We start from the raw sequence: 18,255 nt of genomic DNA on the forward strand, positions 1-18,255 counted from the left end.
GCGTGTGTGTTTGTTTTTGTTTGTTTCTTTAGGGGAGTACAGTATATGTAAGGAGATAAATTATGATAAAAGGTGAAGCGTCTGCCTGTTGCTCTGTTAAGTGCATCCGTTGCTATCTGGCTAGCACCGGAAATGTGTTCTCCTATAATGTAATATTGAAAGCCCACACGGTTTCCCATCACAGCACAGCCCTCAGTCACATGGTTTAGTTAGTTGGGTTTCATCCAAGATACCAGCAGGTCGGGAACTGAACGCACAGAATAACGGCAGCTACAGAAAAGTCAGAACCTGGACAGGCGGATATTATCATTATTTTTTCAATTCCACAATCTATTTTTCTTTCTCTTTCAAAACGTTTTGAAGAGGAGGGGGAGAAATCCAGCATAATAAGCCCGCCACGCCCGGAGCTCTGCTATAGGGTTTGTAAAGACTCGCTACGCAAAAGTTGTTACACAAACTTATGTTTCCTCTTCACTAGAGAGGAACTTAACAGTTGTTCTCGCACTTCCTCAAATTGCCTTGCTCTTGCTTCCAGGTCAGAATAAGAATGTTTTGAAGTTACTCAAATGAGACACTCGGCGGTCTAAAATGATGCAGATTTAAAGGTGCGCGGCGCTCTCCGTTCCTCACTTTTGCTGTGCGTGTCTGCCATGTAAGGTGAAGCGTTCTCCTGGAGCAATGACGCTGAGCTCCATGGGGACCTGCTGCCTCAGTCCAGAGGCCAAAGAAGCTCGGAGGATCAACGCTGAGATTGAGAAGCAGCTCCGCAAGGACAAGAAGGATTCCCAACGCGAGTTTAAGCTCCTACTGCTGGGTGAGGGACGAAAACCGCGGTCTAATAACCTCTGGCTATAAACATATGATTAGGAGTTGGGAGAGATATTCGCCAGTTTCCCCTCCCTCTCAAAGTTTCATTAGGCTTACTGATTTATGGTAAAAACACTGCTTTTTATTCAATATTTCTACGAGATAACTCAGGGTTTTGACATTTGTATTCCATAGGTAATCCTCATGCAACGACAACCGCAACATTGTGTGATTTGCACGCAGTGTTCATCTATCTCACGGTTGAATCATGTAAATTGCACCAAAACGCAAAGTCCACATTCGCTATTGTGTAAAAGGGAGTGCAGTAAAAGTACAGTAGCAAGAAATTATATTAAATTATATTCACTTTAAAATGAGCAAATAAACTGTTCATGTTTCACAATATTCAATCAAATACTGATGGTAAACATTGACTGCTGAGGGAAAACTGGTTTAAAGACTAACGCAATGTAAAGTCTGAGGCTGTTCTAAGGCGGAAAACAAAAAAACCCCCAAAACAATCACATACCAACCACATTCATGATTGCTTGTTAATGAAAAATGAAGGAATAATCAGCCAATCAACAGCTCAGTGCTCTGATAAATCTAGATGAGGCGAAGAAGACTTGACAAAGTTCAAACTGCGCGTAAGAGTCCAGAAGAAAAGGGATTTAGTTGACATTGAACGTGTTTCAGAAACTGCTGCTTTGCGGGCTTCACGTACAAAATATCTCTCGTGTTCTTATGATCCGTAAAAGAGAAAATATCTATCAAACAACAGTTGTGTGGACTAAGATGTCTTGCTGATTTCACACGTCAGAGCAGTTCTAGAGGCACAGAAGTGGCTCAAATAATGACTCATTAGATCCAGGGATCTAATGAGTCAAGGTTTACCATCTCTAAACCTTGTAACAGCTAGGCTAAGGAGGCGGTACCGGTATGCCATCATTGTCAGAAAAGAACAGGAAATTAAAGCAACAATTCACACAGGCTAACTAAAACTGGGCAATACCAGATTGGAGGAGCATTTGATTTAATCTCAATTTCGGGTTTAGTGTCAGAATATGGGGTAAACATGAGAGCAGTGGATCCATCCAGCCTGTAACCAGGGTTTAGACTGGTGTACTGGTGTGGGGGATGTTTTCTTGGAACATTTTAGGCGCCTCTGTACCATCTGAGTATCGTTTAAACATCACAACAGTATTTATGCGCTCTTTGTGAAGCACTTAGTGGTTTTTATATTTAGAAACTGCCATATAAATAACATTTACTTGCTTACTTAGAGTGTCCCTGTTTGTTGGGGGCTACTTGCAGCAGTATAACACGCCGTGTTACAAAGCTCAGAGCACCTCAAACTGTTACAAAAAGGCCATTGCAGTCACTAAATCTAAATCCAATAAAAACATCGCTGTGATAGTGTTGGAACGGGACATTCGCATTATGGTTGTGCAGCTGACAAATCTGGATCAGCTGTGTGACGCTATCATGTCAACATGATGCTCTCTGAGGAATGTTTCAGACACCTTATTCAGTCTTTGGCGGCTATAATCTTTCCAAGAAATGAAATCAGCAATGCTGTGAACATGCTGAAAGGCATTTCGCAAAGACTGACTCACGCAGAACCTGTTCCCGTTACTTCAAATTCAAGACAGCGCATGATTTTGAGGAAGTCTCGCCTTGATTAGATGTCATCTACATTACAGTTTGACTTTGACTGACAATTTATGTGCTGGCCATAAGTGTGATCTGTAGATTTAGACTCATCAGCTACAAATACAAAGTGCTGCTTCTTCAAGGTTTCACAATGATGTCAGCAATACCTTCATAGTATGAACAAACAGAGGAAGTAATAGAAACAAATACAACCAAAATGTATGTGTTTAAGGTAAACAGTTTCATTGCTGTTTAGAGGCGAAACTTCTTGTTTTTGTAAAGACCACAGGCGGCATTATGGTTTTAAGATGTCTTGCTCTGCTTCCTTCTTTCAAGTGTGCAAAAATCTCCCAAGTTTTAAAATGAGATGATCTCGTTTCCGTTGCTTCTGTTGGTGGCCAGGTACTGGTGAAAGTGGGAAGAGTACTTTCATCAAACAGATGAGGATCATCCACGGCCGTGGATACTCTGAGGAGGACAGGAAAGGCTTCACCGGACTGATTTATGAGAACATCTTCACAGCAATGCAGGCCATGATCCAAGCCATGAGCACATTACAGATCTCTTACAAGTATAAGCACAACCAGGTAGGCCCGACAGCTTTTTCTTCCTTTTTTTTTTTCCTTCTTCGTTTCATTGTCGCTTCAGTCAAACAAAGTGAGAAAAGAGGGTTTACTCCACACCGCTTCAGAGAGGTATTTGCAAGGTTTACTTACAGAGCATGCAAAAGGCGCATTACAGTCTGCAACACACCCCGCAAAAGCACTTCTGGTAATTTTCAACAGTGTTTAGGCTTGCAATGTTGCTGCCAGTGAATTTTGTCTGCTTGCAGAGCAGGCTGTCTCTCAGGTGAACGCATGGTGGAACACGGCAGGCCTGCTAAGGGCAGACAATTCCCTATTAATCCCACAGGAATTTGCACCTGTCACGCCGATGACAGGAGCACATTAGTCTCTTAAATTTGCTGGCTCACAGAAGTATACAACAGTTAAAAACAGCGAGAGTTTCAGGTCGGGACGAGAGGCAGACACAAGGCGTTGAGTCTGAGTCAGCTTTTGACTTGTAAGGGGATGGAGATCTGTGCTGGCTCAGAGGACTGAGGATGAATTTGTAACCCAGGAATAACATATTAGTTTAAATGTGATGATGGTGAAAAGTAAGTGCACTTAATCACAACCACAGTCAAACTGGAGTGAATTCAACTTAAAAATTTAATTGCTAGTAGAGACATTAATTGGGCATTCAAACTATTGCAGGAGAGATGACCTCCTGCACTGCACTTTGTTTTTGTGCTGTCGAATAAATGTCTGACTGAACGCATGCTGCTGTCCAACTTCTCTTTTATCTGTGCGGTGTAGAAGATGTGCAGCAGTTTCCACTCCACTTTAGCAGCCTGCTCAACATTTATTTTGCTTCTATTAGCTACAGAGACTCAAACACTGTATCTAGTAGATAGGGAGAGAGAGCGACATTTTTTATGATCTACGTTTGTTTATTTGAGTCTCTGGTTCTGATGTCGTTGCCTTAATTTTATTTTATTTTTTCGATAAAGCTGAAGATTAGGTAACTGCTGCCACTTCATGCCTCAAAACGGTTGAATGTTTAACTGTACTTTGCAATGGATACACTCTGCAACTGAGGAATCTTCATACAGGAAGCTGTCAAAGGGAGACTAATAGGGCTGTTGCATTAATTACATGATCCATTTATCATCTGATGTGCAGCGCCTTGCAGAGGTATTCACACACTTTGTGGTTTTGCATTTTGCTACAGCACAACCACAATCTTTTAGGTATTTGGTTGTGATTCCATGTGATAGAGCAACACAAATTGTGAAGTAAATACATTTTTAAAATAAATAAAATACTTCAATTGAGGTGTGGATTGCACTCGCTTACTTTTACGTGTTATTTATTTATGGTATGTTTATGTATTTTGGATATTTAAAATATCCACAATATTATCGCAGTGATTTCTGGGACTATTAATCGAAGCATATTTGTGTCTTACAATGGTCCAGTCAAAGTCCAGACGGAGCTCCAGTTGAAAATCTGTGGCAAAACTTACTGTTCAGAGACACTTGTCTTTCAATCTGACAGAGCTTGAGGTATTTTGCAAAGAAAAACAAAAGGTTTAGTTTCTGGATGTACAATGTTGTTATAAACATGCACCAAACATATTCACATCTGTAATTGTACCAGCAGGTGTTTTACAAGGCATTGGCTCAGATCGGCTGAATAAAAACACAGGTTACAGTTTTGTCAGATTTTTATTGCTTAAAAAGTTAAAGATAGATCTTTTTTTCCACTTCACACAAATGCACTACTTTGTTTTTGTCTGTCTCATAAAACCCATGCGAATAACACTGTGTTTGATGGTTGTAGCGTGGAAAAATGCGTAATGTTTCCAGGTGTGAATACTTTTTGGAAGGCACAAAAACATGACTGGCTTCCAGAATTGTTTTGAACCTGTCAGCAGTAAAGGAAAGTAGTTCTCCAGACAAACAGTGTGGAAATATGACACACGATAATTATAATATGTTGTAAAAGAGGTAGTTTGGACAAAACTAAAAAAGTTTTTCAGTTGCATTGTTTTGGGAAATATGATTCCAGCAGGAAAATGTTGCACAGCATCCGAATCGTTATGGTGGGAATACCCGGCTCCCAGCTGGGAGCTTCCACCTTCAGCCTTTTTTACCATGTTTTCTCATCAAGCTTATAGCAGGAAGGAAGCCCTTCATTTGGGCTGGTTCATTACAAACCAGCAGGAAACATGATAAAAATCATTGAGACAATGTTTTTAAAACGGCTCCTGGAGCTACATTTAATGAGTGCTGATAAAATCTGAACGCAGCAGCTGTCACTTTGGCTGGAAATTCTTCATACTTGCCAGCTTGCTTTTGTTTAAATTGGAGGCTGAACGTTTTGGAGTATTGGAGGATGTAAAACACCAAATACCAGTGTTAATAACGTAGACTGTGCACGATATATCAAGCATAACACATCAATATTTAAATAAACGGCAAAGCAGTGATATTCTCCCGCAAATTCTTACCAATAACTTAATTAACTGCAGTGTAGGCAGAGAAAGGATCCAATAAACAGCTCTGTAACGGTTTTTGTTTGATGAAAGTTAATGATGGTTTAATCAGCTTGTTCAGTTTATTTACAGTGGACTAAGATGCATTACCTAACAATGGCATTTTGCTCAGATTAGCGGCTTGTGGCAGGAACACTACTAGAAGGACCGGTTCAAATCCGCCGCTTTATGAATCATGGATAACATGTTTGTCGTGACACATTACACATCGAGGCAGCTGGGAATGTTTCCTGATGGAGATGTAGTCGTAAACAAGCGTGCCTGAATGTAAACGGACTGTAGTGGTTCGCCATAAATGATCACCGAGCCGTTCCAACCCTAAGTAGATTATTGGTGAAAGCTTACTCTGAAGGTCTGCAGCTGAAGAACTTCAAACAGGAAGTGGAAGAACCAATTTTCAGGCTTAATGTGAAAGCTAAAGGTGCTGCACTGACTTTACATTATTGTTAAAAGTTCAGAAAGGTTCTGACGAGCTAAAAGTTGTTCCACTGCGTCGCTGCTTGTCTTCATTTTAGACTCAAAAATCACATTGTTTAAAAATAAAAAATTTTTTTTTATTGTTCTGGTTGTTATTTAGCACTCGGTTTTAAGTATATTTAGGTGACTATTTTTCTCTCTAGGTTTATAGCTTTAGTCGTTTCAGGATATTTCTGGCTTGTAAAGCAGCTTAGGAAATATTGTCATTTTGAAAGTACAAGTAAACAAAGATATAGATTAAGCCACAAGCTGCAGTGTATTTTAATAAGATTTAATGTGGTATGACAGCAGAGTGGTCTAGATAATTTTGAAGCAGAAGCAAAATGATAATTTTATTTACAGATGAAATCTGAAAAATGAGATTCGGTTTTGTTTTCATCCTGTTAACTCTGAGACATCCACAAATAAAATCTGGTCCAACCAGTTCCCCTCAGAATTTACTGAATCAGTAAATTAATATAATTAATTAGAGTTTGATTGTGTGAAATTTAATCTCATTATTAATCCAATTTTTCTACATAGGTCTCAGAGGTTTGTTGTAGAACATATTTGACCAAACAGCATCATGAGATCAAGGGACAGAGCAGACAAGTCAGGGATAAAGTTGTGGATGAATCTAAAGCAGAGATCTGCAGCTCAGGAAGAAGAATTTGTGAAATGGAAAACTCATTTGTTCTCAGTTTGTAACAATGGCGTTCTTGTTGCAAAGTTGTATTTTACAACATGATCTTTGCAAATCAAACTGACTTTACATTCTGTGGCTCAGGAAAATGCCGTCTTGGTCATTGGCGTTGATGTGGAAAGTGTGAAAACATTAACAAACCCATACGTGGAGGCCTTGGAGAGCCTGTGGAATGATCCGGGAATTCAGGAATGCTACACTCGGCGGAGGGAATACCAGCTCTCAGACTCGGCTAAATAGTGAGTGTAAACAGACTAATAACTTCTTAAACGTTGTCAAATAGTTTACTGTGCTTAATTCTTCAGTATTCTCAGAAAAAAACAGTCTGATAATAATTCCTTTTTTAGTTTTTACCAATTGTCTTAGAAGCAAATACTGAGAATTCAGTTTTCAATAAATAATTAAATTCTAATTTTTTTTTAAACTCTGCAATATCTCCCATTGCCTTCAGCTATCTCAGTGACTTGGCTCGAATTGCTGATTCTGCTTATCTGCCAACCCAGCAAGATATCCTAAGGGTCAGAGTGCCTACAACAGGAATAATAGAGTATCCCTTTGACCTGGAGAATGTGGTGTTCAGGTGAGTTTTATTATTTTTGTTCATGCTTCTCTGGGTCTCTTGCTGCTGCAATATCACAGGTAGAACATCTGATTTGCTGAGGCAATTATTGATAAAAAAAAAGAAGTTTTATTGGAATATTTGTTGGGAATCAAAAAAAGCACATAGTTCATTTATTTTGTTATTTTTGTCACATATTTTAGGTTTCTCTAGTTATGTCATTTCAAATAAATAAAAACAGTTGGTGCAAATGGTGGATGAAGTTTGTTAACACTATAGAGACTACATAAAGAAGAAGAATCACATTTGGGGAAAAGAGCGACAGAGATCAACAATCGGGACTGATGAACAATGTTGTGCACTTTGTTACTTTGTTGCTCGACAACTTGGCAACAAAACTTAACATGCTAAAATTTCGGGGAAAGTTGTTTGGGCAACATTTATTTCACTCTTACTCAAAAATGCAGGTCTGTTGAATGAATTAATATTTTACACAGACCACACTGGATGTGTCGTTCTACAGATCAGTGCTCCCTGACTCTTTGCTCAGTTATTTTATTTTTCTCTCTTTTTTTCTTCATCCAAGCATTCCCTCTAAAAAACTCTACTCCTAAAAAGTATTCTTGGCTGCAGATAATTGATCTGTTCTGTATTGGAGTACTTTAGTCTGGGTTAATGGGGGGATTTGACATCCAAACTTACACACAACACAGCGAAGGACCACATGTTTTAACTCAATGACGTTTACCTGTCCAGAGTTGACACACGGCTCTGGTGCTTGAATTTTTGAAACTCATTCCCTGCAGCAGCTCTAATATTGAAGGGCAGCTCTGTTTGTGCAGCCTGCATTCACTTTGGCTTCAAATAACAGCCAACTGGCAGACAATGGAGACAGCACTGACTCCACCATTTCCTGTAAACTAGCATTCTATATAATCATCCTTCTACACAGCAGGTTGACAAATTTTTTTTTATGGCCGTGATCCACTAATCATTGCAGCTCTGTCTTTGACTGGGTACCTTTTCTCTGCATTGTTTCAGGCACGACTTCATTATCGAGGCTTTCCCGAAATTCTTTAGAGGCATTCTCATCTTTCTTTGGGAAAACGTCTGCCTTTAAAGAAAGTAATATAAAATTATATCTTTCATTATTCCAGCATTGAAACAATTTTGGTAGTCTTAACTGACCTAAAACAGGTAGCTTAGTATTGTCCCATTATGCCAGGGAGGAAAAGAGGTTACTACCACACACTAAAAAGTTAATACAGTAGGTTTTTGGCAAAGTACTAATCTGTGTCTGGGAATGTCATACATTACAAAAAAAAAAAAAAACACTCAAAATGCGAGGCACATTGTTGACGCATTAGGAGTGATTGCTTACGCTTTTCCTGTTGTCATATTTGCATGATTTCCAATTAGTCAGACTGCAGGAAATACCTGATTACTGCTTTGAATACGACGACCAAACAGAACATGGATCTCATTGCACAGTAGCAGTGAAGATGTTTTAAAGCCCTCATGTAATAGTTACATGATAAATGAAACTTTGACGACTCTGTATTTGCATGGAAAGCACTGCAGTTCACACGCACTCCATCACTGGGATAGTTGTGGGTAATTATGAGTAGTAGGAAACATTTTAGGAAACATAGAAGCTCAATTTGCATTTGATTTGTTATTCGGTCCAGATTCCTAAACTCTTTAGGTTGAGGCGTGTTTGAAATCAGCAAACAAGCTAAATGTGTGGATGCGCTCCTGGTAACATTTGGATAAACGTCTTATAGCTGCAGAAAAACCATCCACTTTTTGTGTGGATTTTTGGACCACTCATCAGAAATAGTAGAGCTTATATAAATTGGTTTCTCGGCATGCACCTGGCTTTTCAGCATAGTTTAAACATTTTTAATAGAGTTGGGGTCTAAATGTGAAGTCAGGAAGAATGCATTAGATGAATAATGCTGTTCTGTTTTATTCACTCTGGGGCCAGTTTTAATGATTGGGTTTTACATGATAAAAACGTAGCACAATAAACAAACGAACAACATTACATTATGTTACATTATGGTGGCCATATAAAGAGAATTAAGGAAAAGTCGCGTGTTCGGAAAACCCTGTTGTGTTCCTATTTCACCAATCTTATTGCTGAGAATAGGCGAAGTTGAAGAATGAACATGTAGTTCTGCAAATTTATGTTCATTATACACTTCATTTATTTTTGCGACTCAACAACGCCACTAGCAGTGTGAGTGCCAAATAATGACGCTACTACCACCATGCTTGGCAGCTGGTTCATTGTTTGAAAACGTCACCTCGACTTCTTCATACGTAGTTTTTGCCAATGTGGCCAAACGGTTTCATTGTTCTTGTCCTTAAGCTCTGCTGCAGATCTAATTGGCACTCGAGGGAGTTGACTTTGCAGCAAGACGTTCACGCCTGCTCAGCGCTTTTTTGACCACATCCCTAGTTCTCCTTTCAAGCATTTATTTTATCATCTCCTTAACATGCAATCTGTAGAAGTGTGATAGCATCATGATGTTTTCTTTTTAATCGTTAATCTGTGTTTTTCTTTATGGCTCCTCAGGATGGTGGATGTGGGTGGCCAGCGTTCTGAAAGGAGGAAGTGGATCCACTGCTTTGAGAAAGTCACGTCCATCATGTTCCTGGTGGCGCTCAGCGAGTACGATCAGGTCCTCGCCGAGTCCAACCATGAGGTGAGAGGCAGACTGCTGCTGCCGCTGCCTACAAAATAAAACTTTTTTCTTTCACACAGTGTCTTATTATTTGTGTGCATGGGGGATGTGAAAGAGGCTCACTTTGGGATGATAAAAAAAAATCCTTTTAAGGGACACAAAGGGAGATTGTTCCCTTTGTTTAAAGCCAAACGTGTTAGGTGGAAATGATGACCCAGATTTCTCAAGTCCGACACCAGCTTGATGCCTCTCTCCCTTCTCTGCCCTCTCTCTCTCTCTCTCTCTGTTTCTCTCTTTCTGTTTCTCTTTGGTCACGCTCAAAAACCTCCTCTCAATGTTCCTTTGTGGTTGTGCATAAGGTTGACCTGCAGGGGGAGCCCTTTAGTCACTCTGCTCTGTGGAAAACAGTTTTCTGTGATGAATCTGGCAGGAAGCTGAATTTGCTCACACCCTTCGCCGCTGAATTACGACTCTCGGGTTTTTCTCCTAATATTTTCACTCTTGCTCATATGCTTCCCACAGAATCGGATGGAGGAGAGCATGGCCTTGTTCGAGACAATCATAAAATATGAATGGTTCAGCGAGTCCTCGATCATTCTGTTTCTCAACAAGATGGATCTGTTGAAGGAAAAAATCACGTATTCACATTTGGTGGACTACTTCCCAGAGTTTAAGGGTAAGGGCTAACATGTTAAAAGTATGGCATCCTACACAGCTATTGGCCCCCTTCACATGTGTAAAAAGCCTCGTAATACCACAATGTTTCACTTTATTACTTTAATTTAAGTACATTTAAGTGGGGGAGAGGATATTTCAAATGAAATATCCTCCCCCCCCTCATTTTTTTTCACACAGAATTTGAGTTTTGAGAAATTTTAGAATTGAAACTCTGAAGAAAGTCTGTCCTACTGTAACAAATGTAAACGGTGGAGTCAGGAATCCATAAGTGGGATTTTAATTTGGAACAATAAGACTAATTTTGAGCCTTTTATATTGAGCTAAAATCAAATATAATTGTAATGTATTATAATTATATGATTATTTTAATCATAATTGCAATTCTATTGACTTACAATCATAATTCTAATTAGCTGTACTATAAGTAATAAAAATAATCATATAACACTGGCAGCATCACTCCAGGTTGGTGGCTTGAAAACATAAGATTCTGAAAAAACCACCTAGTGCCCATGTGGTGTATGTGGCATCACGAACTCTTTGAAATGGCAGGAGTTTTTATATGAAAAAATATGTTGCCCTTTACAAAAAAAAAAACAGAAAAAGAGTGCAGACAGACTTTTCAATAAACACTCATCCCAGGTACGAGCAAGAGAGATTGTGCAAGGAGGGATGGACAAAGATCCAAATGATTTTTTTAAAAGTTAAAGATTAGATTTCTCTACCATTCGGTAAGATTAGTTTAAGGCTTTTTTGACACATCTTTACCAGGGAACACCCTTTCTCAGAAATGATTCTTATGCACCTGCAATTGTCACCTTACATCTATTTCATAATAAGTTAACTCAGGTGAAATCAACAGTTTTGCTCTACCAATGTGTACTAAACAAATGTCCTGCTGGACCCCTCTCTCAGGTCCCCAGCAGGATGCTGAGGCAGGACAAAAGTTCATCCTGGACATGTTCCTCAGTCTCAATGTGAATGATGAGAAAACGATCTACCCCCACTTCACGTGCGCCACGGACACAGAGAACATCCAAATTGTCTTCAAGGACGTGAAGCACTACATCATGCACTTAAACCTGAGAGAACACAACCTGATGTGAGCGCCTGGCGCTCCTGCTGTAATTTAATCGTCACAGCGCAGCCCCCCCCAGACTGGGAGGGCTCTGCAGCATCTCCGTCCGCCGCCGCCGCTCCTGCTGTTCCTGCTGTTTCACACTTTAATCCAAAACAGGAAATTGAAGCGCTTCAGAGCTTGTCATCGAATGACTGTACAGCCGATGCATTTCAAATTTTCTTGTTAGACTCTGTAAGTGGATGTCTTCGGCTATTACAAAGTGTGACCTGCCAATTAAAGTGCTGGCTTTCAGCGGAGTCTAATATAGCGTGCACTCTGAAATTTATCGAGCGCTATGTGGACATTTTAGAGCGGTGGAAATGCACACTGGCAGATTAATAGGGGAGAAACATATTTTACTGGCTTCGGATGCCTCGGAGGAATTGTGATGTAGTAGATCTTCCATCGGGGAAGCTGCGGGACTGGATGCTCTGTGAAGACCAGCATCACTAAAGTGGTGTTTGTCTTTAGATTTGAGTTTGAAGCTTAGATTAGGGCTTGACTAAAAAGGAACAGGTCAGGGAGGACACGAACAACACCATTCATGTAAAAGGGCACAGCGCATGTTGCTGCATTGCTGCATGAGCTTCAGTTAGTGAGATCTTGATCAGCACTTTGGATCTGCCTGTGGTGACTTTGCTAAAGAAAACTTTTTTGGGGAGCATCCATGTTTTATGTTTGGTGGGGGGATTAAAAGGGATGTCCAGCATTTTGGAGTCAATTTACTGGGTAGTAAAAAAATCACATTCCTTCAGGGACTGAAGTCTTTAAAGTTGTATCATTTCCTTAATTTGATTAGATTTTGCACGTACTGTATAATATGGTGATGCTTTGGTTTGAATTGGTTTTATTTTGGTGCGCATTAAAGTCAGTGTTAAAAGGTGAAATCCTAAAGTGAAAATTATTTTGATCAAATATATCAAAGAGAAAGTACTTATGTTTACACAACCGTGTTCTTCTTAACAATAACAGTGTGAGGTAGAATAAGATAGTTTCCTTCTCTGTACTTTTCTTTTTGTTGTCTGGTATTAAATAAGACTAAACTAGTCCTGTTCAGATAAAATCTTTAAATATTGTACAGATAACTTAAATCAATATTCATGGTTGTGTTCCCTGTGTAAAATATTACACTTTTTTAGTATAGAAGGTGGTAAAGTAGTTTTAAAAAGTGTGAATACTGTTATAAAATGGAGTCCTTTTGACAAAATCTTTAATAAAAAGAAAACTCCAACCCATTTGAAAAATACAGTTCAATTACTTTTCTTTTTTTCTATAAAAGCTCAGAAAAGTTTGAAACTTTAGCCATTTTCTTGACTGTACAGACATTGAGTTTTAGAGCACCAGATGTGACAGGTGTTTCCTCAGTGCGTCTGTCCAGGACAGATGTCAATTAGGTTTACCTGCTGAACAGAACATGCATTGGAGAGACAACTTGATGAGTTAAACACAACAAATAATTTACGTGAGACTATGGATCTAAAAGAGGTTGCAATACTGTACACTGCACGACAGCTGCAGTAGAATTTTATTTATTTTGATTAACAACATCAATGTGATGGCCGAACAACATCAGACTCTCAGCATAAAGCATAAACAAGACTGCATCATGTACTTCATTCAGCAGACGTTCCTAACAAACCACAACACCGCTATAAAAACATCTTCCAGTACTTTAATCTGCAACTATTTTCTGAGTTATATTTATATGTGGGCCAAAAAAGTACCGTTCTTTACTACTTCACTTGAAGCTTCATAATTCTGTTAACATTAATAATGTGACTAATATATTTTGATCAGTTATATATATATATATATATATATATATATCCCTTTTATACCTATGTAAAAGGAACCAAATGAAGAAAATAACTGACAGAAACATATACAGTTGTGTTCGAAATAATAGCAGTGCCTTTAGAAAAATGAGTAAATGTCAAAATTCTTCAAAGAAATTGTACTTTAATGAACACAGATACATTGGGGACACAGTACATTCTATTCCAAAGCAAAACAATTGCGCAAGGTCATCAAAACTTAAATGATAATAATAATATTTCAAATAAAGTAAGAAATGGCATGTTCAAAAGAATAGCAGTGTTGCCATCTTTCCTTGGAAACTCAAAAATGTACTGTACAAACAAAGAAATTCTTGATAAGTGAACCTAGCTGAGTATCCTAAACTAATATTTTGTTGCAAAACCACGGTTTCCGATGACTGCTACACATCTGTGGTGCATGGAGTCAACCAACTTCTGGCATCGTTCCACAGGTATTGCAGCCCAGGATAATTGCACTGTATTCCACAATTCCTCAGCGTTTCTTGGTTTTGCCTCATGCACTGCACTTTTTATGTCAGCCCACAAGTTTTCGATGGGATTAAGGTCCGGGGATTGTGCTGGCCACTCCATCAGTTGAATCTTGTTCATCTGGAACCATGCTTTTGCTCGCTTGCTGGTGTGTTTGGGGTCATTATCCTGTTGAAAGGTCCACCTCAAAGGCATTTCCTCCTCAGCATATGGCAGCATGACCTCTTCCAGGATCCTGATGTACTGGAACTGATCCATGATCCCTTGTATGCGGTGAATCGGACCAACACCATAGTATGAAAAACATCCCCATAACATGATGCTTGCACCACCATGCTTAATGGTCTTCAGTGAGTACTGTGGCTTGAATTCTGTGTTTGCAGGGCGTCTGACATACTGCCTGTGACCCTTAGACCCAAAAAGAACAATCTTGCTTTCATCTGTCCACAAGATATTATGCCATTTCTTTTCAGGCCAGTCAATGTGCTCTTTGGCAAATTGTAAACGCTTCTGCACATGTCTTTTTCTCAGCAGTGGGACTTTGCGGGGGCTTCTTGCTGGAAGGTTAACCTCAGTAAGACGTCTTCTGATTGTCACAGTACTCACTGTCAACTGAAGGTCTTGCTTGATCCTCTTGGATCCCATCATTGGCTGAGTCTTCGCCAGTTTGGCTATTCTTCTGTCCATTCGAGGGGTTGTCTTTCTTTTTCTTCCTCGTTTTTCAGTTTTTTGCTCCCATTTCAGGGCATTTGAGATCATTTTAGCTGAACAGCCAATGATTTTCTGCACCTCTTTGTATGTTTTCCCTTCTTTAATCAATTTTTTTATTAGGAAACGCTCATCTTCAGAACAGTGTCTGGAACGACCCATTTTCATTGTTTTTTCAGGAGAAATGCACAGCCAGCATGCCAGTTGTCTTGATCCTTAAATACGGATCACCTGTTAACACCCTTTTTTCCCAGAATACCCTCCCTAATTGATGCCCTCTCTAATTGGACTCACCACTGCTATTTTTTTGAACACACCCTTTTCAGTTAATCATTCAATTTCACAGAATCCACAGTATGCATGGCTGTCCTGTTGGGTTTGTTGGTTTTCTATACCTTTATTTTACCCCCCAGAAACTTATCTGGGGTATAGAGTTTGAAATGTTAATAAAACCAGTGATTTTCTTGCTGCTGTTGAGGCACTGCTATTATTTCGAACACAACTGTATGTTCACACATAAGAGAAATCCCTCTCCTGTTGAGGGCTATAATTGCAATAATGTAATTAAAAGCTACTGCTACTGCTCTGTCTCTGCCCACATGACATATCTCCTCTGATTTCTCACCAATAGTTGTGATCGACAGCAAATTTGATAAGTGTGAGAGACTCCATACAGCTTGAGTGTAACTCAAAGAACAGGTGGAGCAATTATGATCAGGTTCTGCAAACTCATTTACAAAAATGTGTGTACAAAATGCCAGGCCTGCTTCTGTCAGAACAGCTGGTTGTGAAGCATCAGTAGATAGATTCAGTTTTCCTTCTCAGCGGATTTAATTGACAGAGGCTCTGTCAAGTTGAGAAACGATCGATTGCTGTTCGAATTTTCAATTTGAACAGCAAGAGAAAAAGGCACCTGACAGGGCTGCGCGTTGTTGTTGTTTATTTTATTCTAGGGTTTCCTTTGAGTTGTTGCAGCAACGGGATGCTCACTAGGCAACGACACACGTGGCTAATGCCCAGAGTTGGTCCTGATTGGGGTTATTAACCATTTGAAAATATCTTCTGGGCTCAAGCTTTGACTTCCTGGCTGATGTCTGGATATGTTGCTTCAGGATTTGCATATAATGTTCTTTCGTCCTGAGGTCTTTTATTTTGTGCAGTGCAAAATGGCAGCCTGTGGCAAAACACCCCTAAAACATGATGCGGCCACCCATGTCCTTAAAAGTTAAAATTGTGTTCTCAGGCATTTTTCTGTTATGCTCTAATACTTCAATATTAATTTAATAAAGAGACAGAACATGTCTTCAAAAACATTGGTAATTTTCCTTGAGGGCATTTACAAACTGATCTGGCTTTCTATGTGGCTCACTTCTTCCTTTCTAAGTGGCCTTTCAACCATGTTGCTACATGACTTGTTCTGCCAGGATTTTCACAAAGACTTTTGCTTTTGTTCTGTGGTTGATTTGCACATTTTGGACCGGACACATTTTTCTTACAAAACAAGCTCCTTCAGCTCTTCAAACATTTTATTCGCAAGTACAAATTTTTGAACATATCTGGAAATTGTACCTGTGAATGCACCAATTCTTTTCCTTATATTTCAAAATATGTCCACAGATTTGGCTCTTGTTAACTCGAGGGTCGTGAATTGAAATGCAGCCTCTAACCAGGGGGCTTTCCCAAATTGCTTAAAAGGATAGCAGATGATTTCAGTAAATTTAACTGACCTTAAGTCATCTTAATATTAAAGTGTAAGAAAAAATGGTCTTTTGTCTTTATGCAGAATATACGTAAATGTCTGATTTCAAAATGTATTTTTTTTTCATATTTTTATTTAAGTTTGCAAATGTGACAAAAAAATTAAATAAAAAGTTTTGGGTCATTTTGTCAAGTATACAATCTTTATATATTTGATAGATAAAGATGATTTACTTCTGTACCCTGCCGGTTTGTCTTCCTGGCTGCATCCTCTGCTCATCTGGAGTCGTGCTCTTCCTGAAATCCTCCGCTGTGATGCATCCATCTGGCTGGAGCTCTCAGGAGGAGGACCATATTTTTAGGCCTGTAAACAGAGACCTATACTGTGCCAAAGAACCATTATTTTCAGGGGACAAACACTTCAAGTGCTGTAGCAGTTATGCTCCTCTTGTAAGGGCATTTAAAAGCAGTGCTTCCCAAAGTGGGAATCGTAAACTATATAGAGAATTAGAGGATTTTTAAATAATAGAAATCAAATACCTGAATTTGATGATAAAGCTATTTTAAACATTTTGTGAAAGCAGTTTTTCTCTTCTTGGGTTTAAGCTAACAGCTTTCCTGTGCTTGCTGAAGAAACGCAGCTTCGCAGCAGGATGCTGGCGCTAAACTATTCCTCCAGGGATGGTGATTTCAGGGAGAAGTGCAATGTTAGTTTTCCTCCACATAAAACATTTTTGATGTAGAATTTTTTTATTTTATTTATTTTATCTAATCAGAGCATCCTTTTCCAAATGTTTGTTGTGTTCATTATAAGGTTTTTGTCAAACTCATAAGCTTATCAAAAACCTCGACTGACAGCCACAGTACACCATTGTATATATGTCTTGCATTTTATTTGCGTATTAAATGCTGCTTTAATTAGATAAAGCTCCAGCATATGCAAGTGAATCTGTAGCATGTCTAATTATTCCTCAGGGATGCAGGTCGCAACTGATGTTTATTATACATCAAAACGTATTGTGGCATCTCGCTAAATAATCTCGATAAGTAAAATAATCATTTAAAAACTGGATTTTTAGTTACTAATGTTATTTTTGTCCAAACAAAATTAGTTTGATGCAAGTGTAACCAAACCAAAGTACAAGTGTGAAAGCAATTTAATGCCTATAAAAAAATTAAAAGAAAAATAAAAAGTTTATAAAAGCTGTCGGCTCAAATCCTGAACCAAAATTTAATAGGCTAGCAATTAAGTTTATTTATTTATTTATTTTGCTATTTCTAAGACACTCTGTCAGAGTCAGCAGGGTTTGGAAAATGTTTGCTTGTTAAATAAGTACAACCACTATCGTTGACAACCAATGCTTGGTGATAAATAAACTTGGGTTGCTATGGGCCTCGTGTTCTTTGACTGACCAGATGAATCCTTTTGCAGAAGGTAAGTTTGGTAATAACTCATGTAATTTGTAATATATGAAATATTGTAACAACGTGAAGCAATTCAAATGAATGTCAAAGACTCATCCATCCTTAATAGTAAGCAATTACGGTGAAATGTGGCTGTTTTATTTGATTATAGGTTCTACAGAATGACTTACATCTGTTTTAATCAATATTATGTTGTAATAGAAATACCTGTGTCTGTTTACTGCCTATCAGCTCTTGTCCCGATTCTCTCTTTCCATTCTAGTGTTGCTGCAAATTGTCACCAACACTCTTTGTTCTAATTTATCTTCACTATGTTGAACTGTAAGTGTGAATTCTACCATTTCCTTCATAAT

At 38.8% G+C, this 18,255-nt stretch overlaps 1 protein-coding gene across 3 annotated transcripts; it reads left to right on the forward strand.

Annotated features, from left to right (window-relative positions):
• The first annotated feature begins 202 nt into the window (after positions 1-202).
• Positions 203-16,523, forward strand: LOC102230367 (guanine nucleotide-binding protein subunit alpha-11-like). 3 transcript variants are annotated; one of them, XM_023338079.1, is made up of 8 exons: positions 203-535; positions 658-814; positions 2,863-3,047; positions 6,803-6,957; positions 7,170-7,298; positions 9,859-9,988; positions 10,490-10,643; positions 11,561-16,523. In XM_023338079.1, exons 2-8 carry the CDS (start codon positions 679-681, stop codon positions 11,749-11,751), a joined length of 1,080 nt encoding a protein of 359 aa, XP_023193847.1. In that variant the 5' UTR covers positions 203-535; positions 658-678; the 3' UTR covers positions 11,752-16,523. The 3 variants fall into 3 exon arrangements, with proteins under 3 accessions (XP_023193847.1, XP_023193848.1, XP_005798706.1); XM_023338080.1 differs by having other exon boundaries at positions 203-419; XM_005798649.2 differs by having other exon boundaries at positions 203-814.
• Positions 16,524-18,255: the final 1,732 nt, after the last annotated feature.

Source organism: Xiphophorus maculatus, chromosome 8 (genome assembly GCF_002775205.1).
Source record: "Xiphophorus maculatus strain JP 163 A chromosome 8, X_maculatus-5.0-male, whole genome shotgun sequence".
NCBI classification, from domain to species: domain Eukaryota; kingdom Metazoa; phylum Chordata; class Actinopteri; order Cyprinodontiformes; family Poeciliidae; genus Xiphophorus; species Xiphophorus maculatus.